The sequence below is a fragment of the Otolemur garnettii genome, unplaced genomic scaffold (genome assembly GCF_000181295.1).
Source record: "Otolemur garnettii isolate 467f Iridium unplaced genomic scaffold, OtoGar3 scaffold00067, whole genome shotgun sequence".
NCBI classification, from domain to species: Eukaryota; Metazoa; Chordata; class Mammalia; order Primates; family Galagidae; genus Otolemur; species Otolemur garnettii.
In genome coordinates this window covers 1,827,827-1,841,673 of record NW_003852462.1, presented here as the reverse complement: position 1 = coordinate 1,841,673, position 13,847 = coordinate 1,827,827, and the positions used below count along the sequence as shown (strand labels likewise).

At 54.6% G+C, this 13,847-nt stretch overlaps 1 protein-coding gene across 1 annotated transcript in view; it reads right to left on the bottom strand.

The window, feature by feature from the left end:
• The window catches only part of PRDM16 (PR/SET domain 16), a 307,694-nt gene that overhangs the window by 20,856 nt on the left and 272,991 nt on the right, over positions 1-13,847 (bottom strand). Inside the window, exons 5-7 of the mRNA XM_003793212.3 lie at positions 7,265-7,367; positions 1,713-1,923; positions 113-260 (exon numbers count right to left, since the gene is read on the bottom strand). Coding sequence (XP_003793260.1) covers positions 113-260; positions 1,713-1,923; positions 7,265-7,367 — 462 coding nt within the window. The remainder of the gene's footprint in view (positions 1-112; positions 261-1,712; positions 1,924-7,264; positions 7,368-13,847) is intronic.

The window sequence follows — 13,847 nt, the reverse complement described above, 5'->3', positions numbered from 1 at the left end:
GGGGAGGGCGTGGGTGGAGTGGTGGGTTGTGGGGAGGGTGAGCCCTGCCCCTGTCTGTGGCCCTGCTAGGGGAGGGCGTGGGTGGAGTGGTGGGTGTGCCCCTGCTCATTACCTTGACGCAGTTTTCACACTCGAAGCGCTTGCCGCTGTCATGGGACATCTGGTGGCGGATGAGGTTGGACTTCCAGTTGAAGGCCTTGGGACACTGGTCACACTTGTATTCGCGCTCCTCCGTGTGGACGATCATGTGCTGCTCCAAGCTGTGCACACAGGGGATGGTCACCCGGGGCCCCATCTGCCCGGTGCCGCTAGATCTCAGCAGACCCTTGGAACCCCCACCGCACGGCAGGAGGGTCAGGGCGTGGGCACACCTCTTCTGGCTCCCTCCTCCCTGACCGGCCAGTGAGTATGGGGGGCAGAGATGGCCTTCCCATGTCACATGAAGAAGTCTTTCCTTCCTGCTAAAATGATCTAACTCTGGGGCATCTACCAGGACAAGGTTGGATCCTGCAGCCCCCAGCCCCTGCCTGTCCCTCAGCTTGCTCCTGAGCTAAGGCTAAGCTTGGGCCCAAGAAAAATGGGGTGCAGAGACTTCAACGCTGTCACAAACCCCAGAGTGGAGGCGAGCCCTGGGAAACCAAGCACAGGGAGGGGCGGGCGAGCAGCCGGGGTTCACCAGGGGGTCCCCAAATGAGATGCAGGAAAGTGTGGGGCACAGCTGTTCGGGGCCGCTCCACTCGGATGAGCGAGCAGCTTCTAACCCCCTCCTCTCGGGGGACACCCCGCTTCTCCTCCCGTCCTGGGGATGACCGTTAATCTCCATGAGCAAAGCAGTAATACATCACGGCCCGTTAATTACGGGCCCAGCCATCCATTTAGATCAGAAACGCCTGGTTCTCAAGCATCAGGAGATTGTATCTTTTTCCCTGTTGTTAATTGTGATTTATGTGTTTATGTAGAGAAAACACGGACCCTCTTGAGTGGTGCTTACCGCGAAGGGCCTCTGTCGGGATTTGCCCGAACACTTATTTTCTCAGTCATCTGTGTGGGGTGGAGGGTTTGCTGTCCCCGGGGGGCCGGGAAGGGACAGCCTAAGCCCTCAGCAGTCACACAGCCTGTTAGGGGCCTGATGGGGTTTTTCTCTGATTTTGCAAGGCTGTCCTGGAAGAATTCTCAAAGGTGGGAGGAGGAAAAGTTTCCATGGCTTGGGAGTCCTGGCTCTACCCGCTAGAGCCCAGGAGCCCATCTTTCCCAGGGAGCCCCACAGGTCCCCAAGCCCTGCAAGGCCCAGGTTCACATTCCTGCCTGGCCTCGGGGAAGGGATGGCCCATGTAAGCTGCTCCCGTGTATGACATCCCTCCTGGATGACCCCTTCCTGCCCCTGCCCACTATTTGAGAAGGGCTGTATGTCCAGAAAGTGGGGCATCCAGGAACCCCTCAGGGCTGGGCACTTCCAACCCCATCCTGGTCTGGGATCTTATTCTAGAACCAGCCCTGGGCTGACGGCTACACACTCAGGGCTAGGCCTGAGCTTTCACTGCTTCCTGCTTGTCTCTGCAATGCAGTCCTGACTCTGCAGGACCGGTGGGGCTAGCAGCATCTCAGCCAGGGGACACTGCTGGGTGGGCCCAGCACATGCCCTAGGTGCACCTCCACCTGTCTCTGGAGCCCTGCCCGTGATGGGGCCGGGGACCCGGCGGGGCGGGCGGCACCTGTACTTGTTGGGGAACATCCGTTCGCAGTCTTTGCACTCGTGGGACAGGCCACCAGCCCCGCTGCCCAGGCCCCCAGGCTTCAGCTCCTCCGCCAGGCCCTCGTAGAGCGCGGCACCCACCGAGCCGCATGCATACTTCTTGTGGCGCCGCAGGTCCAGCTTGGACTGGAAGAGCTCATCACACTCGTCACAGCGGAACGTAGGCTCCTCTGCAAGAGAGAGGATGAGGAGGCGGTGGGTGAGCCAGAGGCGCAGGGCTGCCCCCTGTGCCAGCTGTTCCCTCTCTGCTCCCTTCCAGCCTCACCCTGAGCAGCCCAGGGACCCTGATTTGTGCCTCTTGGGGACATTGAGCTAGGACACTGGGCCCTGCCTTTGTTTCAGCCGGCCGCAGTGGGCCAGAGGCGGCCCCACGCTTGGGAGTGTAGAAGGAAGCCAGGCTAAGTGCTTTGTTTATGAATTAGGAGAAGAAAGACGGCAGAGCTCCAATGTGCACAATAAATTATTGTCATCAAGGTCAAACAAATTAAAAGAGGGCAGATATTATGAAGTTTACGAGGCAGCATCCTGACCACGGTGCCAAGCCAGCAGTCAGCCTGGAGCTGCCGTCTGGGGGGGCTCTGCCATCACTGACAGCAGCTTCCCAGCTAGGGCGAGCACCCCAGACCCTCTGTCCCACCCCGGTCTGTCAAGATAGCAGCTGTACTAAGCTCTTGCCCAAATGAGGTGAACATGTATTGTGTGCTTATGGGCACATGTGGGCCTGAGTGGGCACCTGTGGGTGCATGTGGGCACGTGCACCAGTGTGTAAATGCGCGTGCCATTTTGCACATGTGTGTGCAGCTGTGCGTGCACAGGCAAACGTATGTGTGTGAGTGTGAATGTTCCAGCATATGCAACTTCGTCTGTGCATTTCACAACTGCATTCGTGAGTGTGCAATGCACTCGTGTGAATGCATGAGCCCACATGTGTAAGTATCTGTGTGCATCCACATATTTTCATACCTGACACATGTGTGGTCTGTGTGATTGGTTATATGCACATTTGCGTGTTCACATTTGTGTGTATTTTGCACAGTGACTGTGGGTGTGTCTCTGTGTGCAAGCAGGTGCATGTTTATGTACGCGTGTACACATCTGTGCTTGTGAGAGCATGTGTGAATGCACACGCTGTGCGTGTGTGTTTATATGTGCCAGTGTGTATGCAGTTGTGCATGTGTGAAAATGTATGAATGTTTGTGTGTGAGTGTGCACATGCTACGGGATTGTGCCTGTGAGTGCTTGTGTGTCTGTGTGTTCCCAGGCCTTTGTGCACAGTGGGAGTGTGTCTGGGTGTGCACATGTACTGGGACTGGCCCGGTGCCCAGACCAAAGCTGAGCTTTGATTAGCTTGGCCTGAACATTGGCTGCAAAGGGCTGAATGCCTTTTAGGGTATAGAGGCTAGGAGGTAGGGGGCGGGGGGCAGATGGAAAGGGGGTTCCACCTGCTGCCCCTTCACATGTCAGAGAGACCACCAAAGCTATGGGACATTTCAGAGTCAGGGCAGTCCAGGGGCAGCTGCCCTGAGCCTAAGAGCTCTTCTCCATACTGGCCTAGGTCACATGCCTGGTGGTGGGTGCTCAGAGGCCCCCAGCCTGAGTCACAGATGCCCAAGGTGGAGACCCCCATGGGACACTGTGGCCAGGCACACGGGATGACACCACTTGGATACCCAGGCACCGGTTTGTGAGATGTGACTTTCAGCCCTGTCTTTGGACAGCAGTATGTGTCTGGAAGGGTGCCAGGTGCAGAGGAGGCCTAAGGCCCCTGTGTTTGGGGCCAACGGGGCAGGCACCATTGCTGGTGAAGAAGCCCCCACACTACCTCTAATTCCAGCCTGAGCCTGGGCGCCCTCACCCTGCTCCCCAACCTGAGCCTCAGGAAAGGGAAGACAAGATCCCAAAGGGAAAAAAGCTGCAGGACTCCCAGAACCTGTGGACTCCGCACCTTGGCCCTGGCCTCCAACAACCCCTATCCCAGACATTTCCAGGGAAGGCCGCTAGGAGGAGCTTCCCGGATGCCTGCGGAGAGAACCAAAGTCTTCTGGGGAGAAATCTCAGACTTGACACATGGCAGGGGAGGAGGTGGGCAATAAAGAAACATCCTACACATCCACCAAACACTGCTTTTGAAATACAAGGTGAGGTGCAAACGCTTTTCAGGACAAGAGTCTACCGTGACAATGTGGGCACAGTGACGCTTGCATCTGCTATTGGGAGTGCCCCGTGGCAGGCCCTATCCTGAGAGCTCAGTGGGATCTGTACGTGCAAGTCTCCTGTCAACCCAGGGGCCCCCAGGGAGGCACATGGTGTGTGAGTGCAGCCTGAGAATGGGTAAACCGAGGCAGGGAGAAACTGAAGAGTTTGCATAAGAAGCGGAACAGTGAGATGGGAGTCCCCACCAGGAAGGGCAGGCAGAGCTCAGTCTCCCCGAGAGGTTGGCCAGGCAGCCTGCTGCAGCCTGCAGGGCTCCTTGTCTTTAGAAATTCAGATTCTCCCCAGGGATCGAGTCCCATGTGGCAGTGCTGAGAACACGTCTCAGGACTGAGCCCACCCACCGCAGACCCCTTAGGCCACTTGTGGGTTTATGCCAACTTCCTGGGCTGGGAGGAGGCTGAGACCAGGCCTCCCACCAGCCCTGTGGTTAAATCAGAGATCCCAGTTCTCATTGCACTCTTTCTGGACCCAGCAAAGAACAATCAGGGAAGCTGAAATTTGCAAACAAAGGCAAGAAGAAGTGCCAGCTCACCAACTCGTTTTCCCAGTGCTCATTTAGAATTTAGATTTAAAATGAAAATTGTTGGATTTCAAACGTGAATCCATCTAGCTCTCACTCCAGGCATTTGAGGGTGTTGAGAAGCTGGTGGACCTGACTGCGGTGACAAATCTGGCCTCTGCCTCTGCCCCCATCATTCGACAGACAAGCTTGCCCCCATCAAAGGACAGGACACGTCTGAGCCTCGCTGACCGTGCAGAGCGGTGTGGACAAGCCTCCTGGTGCCTCCCAGGCAGGTGAGGCTGGCCCTGAACACACTCCTGGGCCCACAGATGGGGGTGGGGGCAAAGCGGGCACAGCCCAAGGCATTTTCATTTCCCAGCACAGGAAATTTCTGTTTTAAAGAAATACTAAGAGAGCGTGTTCTGTTCCGACATCGTATTACACCCCAGCTTATTATCTCTCTGCCTTTCGTGCTCTGTACAGAATACGTTGCGTCCTCTTGACCTTCTTGGGAGAGGGGGAAAGCACATTATTATGAACCTTCCTAAAAAGAAAAGCATATTTGAATGGAAATGATTTTCTTTTATTTTCTCCCAAGAGGGAGAAGTTCTCACGAAAGAGAACTCTTTCCCCCCTCCATTGTGCGTGTAAAAACAAAATAACAAGTCGCCAGACCGAATGGATCTGAAAGTGGCTTCCCTCTGGTCTGGATCACGTGGGGGGTGGGTGGGGGGAGTCGGTGCTGCATTTCTTTACAAAGCTGTAGCTCTGAAGAAGGGTTTCCGGCCCCAGGACTGCAGGGGCAGAGGCTCTGTGCCCTGCCACCCGCGTCCCAGCGGGCGGGTGAACCCATCTCTCTGGGTCTTCCTCAATGCCGGATGGCAGTCTCCAGCAAAGCACAAAAATAAATGCTTGGAAGTGAACCTGTGTGCACCCGAATCGGGTTGGGGGCATGAGCCGGGGCTCCCCCCGCTACCTTCTCCCTACTACCAAGTCGAGCCAGGCCGTGGCAGTCTGACATCTTGCTTGTCACATCTGCGCCTCGCTTGTCTGTCTCAAGTTCTATCAGCAACTCTCACGGCAGAACAGGAATGTAACAGAAAAATAAATCCGTGCCTAATGGCCTCAGAGCGGAGGGGTTCACAATTATGTGGCATCTACATGCTAATCGACCAGACCGGAGGCTCAAAAGAGCCCCAGAGCCTGCTCCAAATTCCTGCAGTGATAAGGGGCCGCTCCACTTAGCTAGGGCCTGGATAAAAGATTTTTATGATAATTATCTTAGTGAGGAACATTTTTGCATTTTCTTTCTGCGCGATTCAGAGTTTAACTGGGGGGGGGGCGGGGGCTGCCATAGAGGCATGATCTTGACAAGAAAGAGCAGAAAAAGTCAAATATTTGATGTTGGACTATTATGTGTAGAAAGCAATTAGCCCACAAACGTCTGATAAATTATTAGGAAAATGCAGACTTAGGTTATTTAATATCAGAGGTCGGAGGGGGGTGGAGAGCAGGAACGGAGGTTTTTTTAAAAAACCCTTTTGGAAGAAATACATTTCATTTTAGGAATGAAATTCCATGGTCAGAGTACTGTGGCAAGGCGCTCTCCTGTGCCGCCCAAGACTCACAGGTCTTTTCAACAATTATTTTAAGGAAAATGAGTCCTTGCCTCCCTGCTACCCAGAGCTCAGCGATTTATTTTTCTTTTCTGAACAGCCTAATTAAAACCAAACTTTAGAGGGGAGTACAGATAGAACTCGGCTCATAAAACTGTCCTTCCATGCCGGTTTCCTTCTGGATGACCCAGGGTGCCTAGGCCCGGCAGCCAAAAGGGTAAATTAAGGCAGCGTTCTCTGCAACTTGTCTCAGAGCCCGCCTGCTAATTCCAGGGCCAGCTTCCTGGCCAAGGCAATGCCACTTCTTCACCGTGAAACCAGAGCAGATTTCCCTTGGGGAAGGTGCGGTGAGTGATATCAGAGGCACTGGTGTGTTTGGAGAGTACGGAGAGACAGCCAGGACAGCCAGGACAGCTCCCCACCCTGCTGTCTCCAGCGCAAGTAGGAACCACCGGCTTGGGCATGGCCTTAAGGGGAGGCTGCTATTCTGTTCACATGAGGTCTCATCCAGAGAAGAGAAGATAGATGTGAACCCTGGAGCCGTCTGCACTGCCTACAGTGCCTGCTCCTAGTCAACTGATCCAGGCCCCACGGAGACTAGAATGTTTTCCACACCCTTGCAGCTGTACTTGAGTGTGGATGAACCAGAAAGTAACTCCTGCTTGCCACACCCCTAGCTGACAGATGCCGGGAGAGAAGCCAAGGGGACAGGTTACTCCTGGGCTCTCTGCAGCCCTGCTCGGGGGAACTTGTGACTATCCCCACCACTGAGCCACACAGCACCATGAGTTTTCCCTCCCTTGACATCTCTCCTGGCCCTGGGTCTCCAGGGGCACACGCCACCTTCCTCTTCAGTCTGACTGAAAATGCTTCCATGCTATAAAACTGGTTTGATGTCTTCTGCCTGTGGGTTTGTCTAACGATGAGATAGTTTGAGAAAATCACCTGGATGCTCCCACTGCAAAGATCCAGGGCGACATGCAGCACTTCCTAATTTAGGGTTTACCTGCTACACCCCAACAAGGAGGGAGGAGCCTGCAGGTTGGGAAGGTGTCCAGAGGGCGGGGGCTGCCTGGGCCTCATCCTGTGGCATAAGGTGATGAGGCCGCTGTGTCCTCCCATGTGTCTGCCCCTCCTCCAGGAGGGGCTCCAAGAGCTACAGCCCGGGAGGGGCCTTACCGTCCAGACTGGGCGGCGCTGTACCCAGGGGGTAGACGCCCTCCTTCAAGTGCACCAGCAGTTCCTCACCGGGCTCGATGTCCTTAATGACTTTGTAGTAAATCTGGGGGGAAACCAGAGAGAAAGGTGAGTCTGCTGTGTGTTGGTGTCCAGCAACCTCTCTGTGCACACTCAGCCCACAGTGGGGGGGCTGCAGGAGGGGCGGCTGGCCTGCCCTGTCACTGGCTCGTCTTCTCACTGCCGCTAAGAGGGTCCCTCCGGGACTGTTGCAAAATATACTCAAAAAGAGTTGAGTCTCTTTTAAAAATTTATTGTATCCAGTTTTGGGATTTGATAAAGGGGATACAAAATTAAAGAGGGGAACCATTAAAGTTCCCAATTAGGGAGTGTCCCAGGGCAATTTCAGCCAGGGACACAACAAGTCACCTGGGGGTGTTGACATGGTGGTCAAGATGAAGAGAACTGGCCATTCAGGAAGGGGAGGCCAGGCTACCTGGACTGCTCAGAAAGGGGAGCCCCGGGAATGGGCACCTTGAGCCTGGTGACCCTGGGTGGTGGGCACATTTTCCTCAGGGCAATCCCCTGCATACCCCGACACAACAAAGTTTGAGACTATATTCTTCTAACGGTGACCACAGAGCTTCTAGAAACCCACAGGCCTGTCCAGAGGTCCAAGAGGAGCTTATCTGGAGCTCAGGTTCTCCAGGAAAGAGGGCTGGTCCAGACTCAGAGGGGTTCCCAGGGACTGTGGGGAAATGACTATCTCTGCTGTGGGCAACACTCCCATCCCCACAGTGCAGCCTGAGTCAGCCTTGGCTGGGGTTTGGACATGATCACACATTGGGGAGATGGAGCTCAGCGTGCTGCCCCCCTACCCTCTGCCTGTGGGCTCCATTAGAATCTACCAGTTCCCACTAACTCCAGGATGACACCAAGGAGCTCCCACAAGGGCACAGGGAAGCCTCACCGTGCCCCCAACACCCACTGCCTACTATTCCGAGGATGCCTGGATAGTGGCTGCCCGGGTGGAAACACATAGACACAGGCACTGCGTACCCTGCAGCCGGTATGGCTCCCATGCAACATAGTCAGTGGTGGTTTTATGCAGCAATTTTTCTCAGGTAAATTGCTAAACTAATGAGATTTAAAAATTGAGGGTAGAAACAGGACTGTGCTAATGTCTCTGATTCAAGCAGCTGTTATCAGACCCCAGTGCATAGCATCTTATCTAAAAACTCACACAGTGGCTGAATAACTGTTTCTTAAAAAAAAAAAAAAATCAGATGTGAGCCACTGGATTTTAAAACCAGACCCGAAGTGCCAGATGGGGAGAAGCACTTATGCTGGACACAGCCTGGTGACCCTCTGAGTTACCAATGAACCAGAAATGACCTCCCTGTCCTGGGGCAGCAGGAGAGTGGGTACCTGCAGTGAGTGCATGCTTATTGTGTGTCCAGCCTGGGGCAGGTGGCAGGGCCTGGCCTGCCCTCCAGGGTGGGAGAGAAGGGGAGAGGAGGCTCATCTGTGCTGCTCTTCGAAGATCCCCATGAGGGGGCACTGTGGGCCCAGGTGCACCCCAACTGCAGGGCCTCAGACGTCCTGCTCTGACCTCAACCTGGCTGGCTGTTCATCCTCCACCCTGCTGCCCAGTTCATTCTGGGGGCAGGGGGACAGGAGGTAGGGAGGGGCAGCTCAGCCACCTCCATGCTCCCCCCGTCCCCCTCCACAAAAGCTGCTGAGGCTGCCCGCTCCCTTCCCCTACCTCTTCCAGGGCAGTTGGACCTCCTGGGTCCCCCACCCACTCCTAAAGGCTCCCAGTCTTCAGGAACCGTCCGCTGAGGGCCATCTGCACCCCCAGGGCCGCACACTCCCGCCTCCCCGCTTCTGTGCCTTCCTCCTTCAACCCTCTTCAAGATCTCTGGGTGCTCTGGGGACCCATCTCTTCCCCTCAATGAGGCCACTGCCCCGGAAAACCTCCCCACCACGTGTATTGGATCCGGAGCACCACCGGGTGGCGGGTCCAGCGGTCACCCCTCCCCAGTCAGGGACCCCCCTCCTCCAGGAGGAGGGTGCCTGGCCGGCGCACCGAAGACACAGGGCAGTGGCTGCAGGTAGCTGCTGGGACTTTGAGCTGCAGGGGGAATTAATTGCTATTAGCGCTAATCCCCTAGCTGGGGGCGGGGCGGGAGAGTTGGCCCTGACCCGCCTCCACCTGGTTGGGGACCCAGGTGAACAGGAATCGCTGCCCCCCACCCCCAAGGCCGAGGGTGCGGGGGCGCAGACAGAGCTGCTCGGCGCTTTTACAACCTGTCCCAAGGCGCAAAAGGTCTTATCAGACGGCCGCGATTGCCGGTCCGCGGGGTCGGGCGACTTCCTGGGACAAAGGCCGGTTGGGTGGAAGCTGGGCCACCGGGGCCTCCGGGAAGGGTCGCAGGTTGCGGGTTACCGCTCCGCGGCCCCTCCGCACTGGGCTCCCGCGCGCCCTCCCGGCAGCCCCAGGACGCTCCTGCAACCCGCGCTACCTGCAGGCGCTCTGCTCAGCTGCGTGGAGGTGGCTGGGGCAGACTGAGGCCAGCACCTTCACAAGGGGGGAGGGCAGCTCTGTCCGGAGGAAGGCAACCCTGCAGTCCCCACACCCTCTGGTCCCCCATCCCGATGGCGCCTTAGGGGAGGGTGAGTGCAGGAGAGAAAAAAAAGCCACGTAGTTAAGTGACGGCACGAACGAAGGCTCGTTCCCTGAACCGTGGGCTTCGGCGGGAGCATTTCAGTCCCGAGTTCCCGGCAGTGTTGCAGGGGCAAGGCCGGGATTTCCCCTCTGGTTGAAGGATGTGAGGGTGGGGAACCCTCTTAACAACAGCCAAGTTTACTAGAGCTAATAAATGTCTGTTCCGAAGGGCTTTAAAAAATAACGATTCCAAACAGCCTGGATGTGAAGTTAAGTCCGGCCTCAACCCTGGAGGTTCCCTTTGTGACGACAATGAGTTTATTGAGCTCGGGGAGCACCACCACCAACAGGTCCTCCATGGGAGCTGTGTTCAGCCTGACCCTGCCTGTTTTCTTCTCCTCTTATCGCCTTCCAGACACAAAGAGGCGGCTCCTTGTAGGTAAACAGAGCTCTGGGAGGAGTAAATGGCCACGCTCTCAACAAAAGGCAGAGAAATTGCAGAGAAAACTTGGCGTTCAGCGCAGGCCGTGTTCATTTAGACCAAGCCTTTCACGAAAATTAATATCATTTCCCCCTGCAATGTTCTCTAAGACAAAGAAATATTTCCGGTTTAAATGCTTGTCAGCTTTTGGATACTTACCCTTTACTATTTCTTAAGTATTTTTTTAATATCAAATTAATTCAAAGCAAAGAGATTAAATTTGAATAGGAAGACTGAAATCCCATCATTCTCATTCTCACTTAATCTTAACATTTTTAAATTTAAGTAGTTAAAAAAAAAATCCATCCAAATTACACCAGGGGGAAATTACCAGAGTGCAGACTGGAAGTCAGGAGATTGAATGCGAGCGGTGGGCACTGCTCTCTCCTCCCCGAAATAAATAATTCTTTTTCAATTCACTGAACTTCCGGGCTACTTTTTCTTTGACTAGTATAAGAAACTTTTTTTTTTTTTTGTATAAGAAACCTTTAAAGGAACTTTGAATAAAAGAGATGAAATCTCCTTTTATCATAAAAAGAAATTCACCCTCTTGCTATCCTGGACTTGCGAATTCAATTGTGCTTCAGTTTGTGAAGCCTCTGGCGCGCACAGGCTCTCCTCACAAAAGACTTGCGGGCAGTGAGTGGAATCTGGATTCCTTTAAAATTGTTTCTGAAAAGCAAATTCACCCAGTGACCCCGTCTGCCCTTCACCTGTCCTTCTGGGAGAGGATGTGGGGCTGAAGGATGCCTGGGCTTTTTTGTTTGTTTGTTTGTTTCTCCGGGACCTCCAAAGAAGCAGCTGCTACGTCTCATTGCTGCCTTGTGGCCTCAAGGACTTTGGGAGTATCGCGGAGCTGCTCAACTTCTTGCTATCCCAGTCATCTTCCTCTAGGAAAGGGCCGTGGATGCCCTGTGCCTGCCTGGCCGCTGGTCTGTTTGGGGCGCCTGCTGTTCTCTGCTCTGAGTCAGGGAGGACACAGAGATTCTGGGCTCGGCACCCCAGGTGGGCTCCAGAGACATGCAGACAATCCCTTCCTCTCCGGGAGAGAGGAAAAGGCACCCCGGAGGCGGAGGGAGTCCGGGGTTTACATCGCTGAAGCAATTGTATTTGTGCCTAAATCTTTATTATTTTGTTACTGTCTACTGTCACCCTTTCAGCAGCAAAAAAGGTTAAAACAAAACAAAACAAAACAAAACTCTATACACGTGCCTCTTTCTTACCCGTACAATTTGGATCTGGATTATAAAAATATAAATTATCAGTCCACAGTTACATTATCTTCCTTGTTCTTAAAGGGCTTCTTCTAAGAAGCGTTGCATTTGATTGGAAGGAAAAGAAAGCAGAAGCTGACAAATGATTAGGGTAGGTGTTGGGATGATGCAGTTGAATTTAAACTTGGTTTCTCGCCAAAAGAGGATCGGGGGACGGTTTTCCGAATCAGAACAAATTGGATGTATTTCGGGAGTCCTTTGTAAACAGATTAAGAACTGCTAAAATGGATCCCTCGCCCTCACCCTTCCCGTTGTCAAAGGGAAAATTATATCTAATTGTCCGAGGCTACCATTTCAACTGACCGAATAAAAAAAATTTATGATTTTTTAATTTAAAAAAAATTGTGGGAGATAAGAGCAAAGGGAATAAGGAAATGTCAGGTGGAGGGCAGATCAGGATGGTGGATGATGATAGAAGCCTCTGTTTAGAGTCCACACCTCCTGGTAGGTCACATCCCTGGCTCAGAGATGTGGGACTCAGGCCGGAGCTGAGGAAACGAAAGCAAAAGAGGGACGCCCTTGGCCAGCAGGTTGCGCCCCGCCGGCCGGGAAGCACCAGGTTTTCATTACAAGCAAGCGCTGTCTCAGCCCAGTGCGGCTGGCGGCTATCAGTCGCTAATCTTCTTATAAAATGCCCTCCTCCGAGGAGGGGGCTCCCCGGCTGCAGTCAGGGCGGCTCAGCCCCTCGTGCTCTCTGCCCCTAGCCCCCGCTCTGCCCGGGGAGTGTGCTGGGATCCAGGGGCTTCCCTGATGTCCTCCCGCCCTCACTTCACAGGCAGGACACTTGGGGCTGCTTTTCTGGACTAGGAGTGCTGCCCGTGGCCAAAGAGCATTTCTGAAGGGCGCTGGGGCGGGGGCTGAAGCCCCCGAGTTGTGCTCCCCCATAGCCTGTGACCTCAGCCCCACCTCCCACCGTCCTCAGCCCCGACAGCCAGTTGACATCCCGCCACCAACATTCTTGCCCTATTGAGGCAACGTGAGAAAAAGAAAAAAGAAGCCAGGGCTGTGAATAGGCCTCTCCCGCCTCCCGCTTCCCGTGGGCACTTCTCTCCCAAGTCCTTGTTTTCTTTCTCAACATTCAAACAAATTCAGGAGCAGGCCCTGCCTGTGCCTCCTGAAACATTTCAGACCAACTCAGTTCTCTCGTTCTCTCGCAATTGCAGGACAAAGAACCAACCAGCGGTGATCTGAATGTCCTGGGTTTTCCCAAATGGATGGGAGGAGTTGCAGGGTATGTGGAGGGCGGGATGGGGCCATGCAGCCCCCACCCCTGTGGATTCAGACACCTGTGGGTGCTGCCGTGGCTTCTGGCTGAGCAAAGGTAAAAGAGTCCGTGAAAACACCCCAGGGATGATTTGGACAAGCTTGGCTGTCAAACGAGGCCCCAGGGCTGCAGTGGGAACCCCTAGCATCCCCGGAGGAAACTGTGGAGGTTCAATTCCTGCCAGCCTGGCCACCCCAAAGCCTGGCATGCCCTTGGCCGTGGTCTGTGGCCTCTGTGTATACAGAAAAAACACCAGTCACTGTTTAGGCCACAGGGCCAGGCCTAGGGGTAGCTCATGGCCCTAAGTGGCCTCAGCTGCTGCTGGACTCCCAGGTCTAAAGCTACCAGGAGGAAGACAGAGGTGAGACTCTGAGGACCAATGGCCTAGACCAATGGTTCTCAACCTTCCTAATGCCACAGCCCTTTAATACAGTTCCGGAGGGTCATGACCTACAGGGTGAGAACCGCTGGCCTTGATTATGGAGCCGGTCACTTCTCATGAGGAACCTGGGGCTACAGCCTCTCAGAGGGAGAAGAATCTTGTCACCTAGATGAGGATGAGTAGGTGGCCAGTGAGCACATCTCCGCAGCCCCATGGCCATGGGATGGATAGCACAAGTCTGTGAGAAGAAGACTCAGTCCCCATGGGCCGGGCCAGAGAGAGACCCTCTCCTAGCCACCCAGTGTCCCAAGGGCAGCTCCAAGAGGTGCCAGCTGGTTCCCTCGGGGGAAATCAAGCCCAGGGCTCACTTTTTCTCATGTCACTGGGAGCACGTAAGCTGGGCATGGAGGCGGCATCTCAGGCGTGGCATGAGGCTGGGCAGGGGCGTCTGGGGGTCCAGAGAATGAGCCCTGGCCAGATGGTGCCCTAAGGCAGGAGATGGAGAGCCCTTCACTGC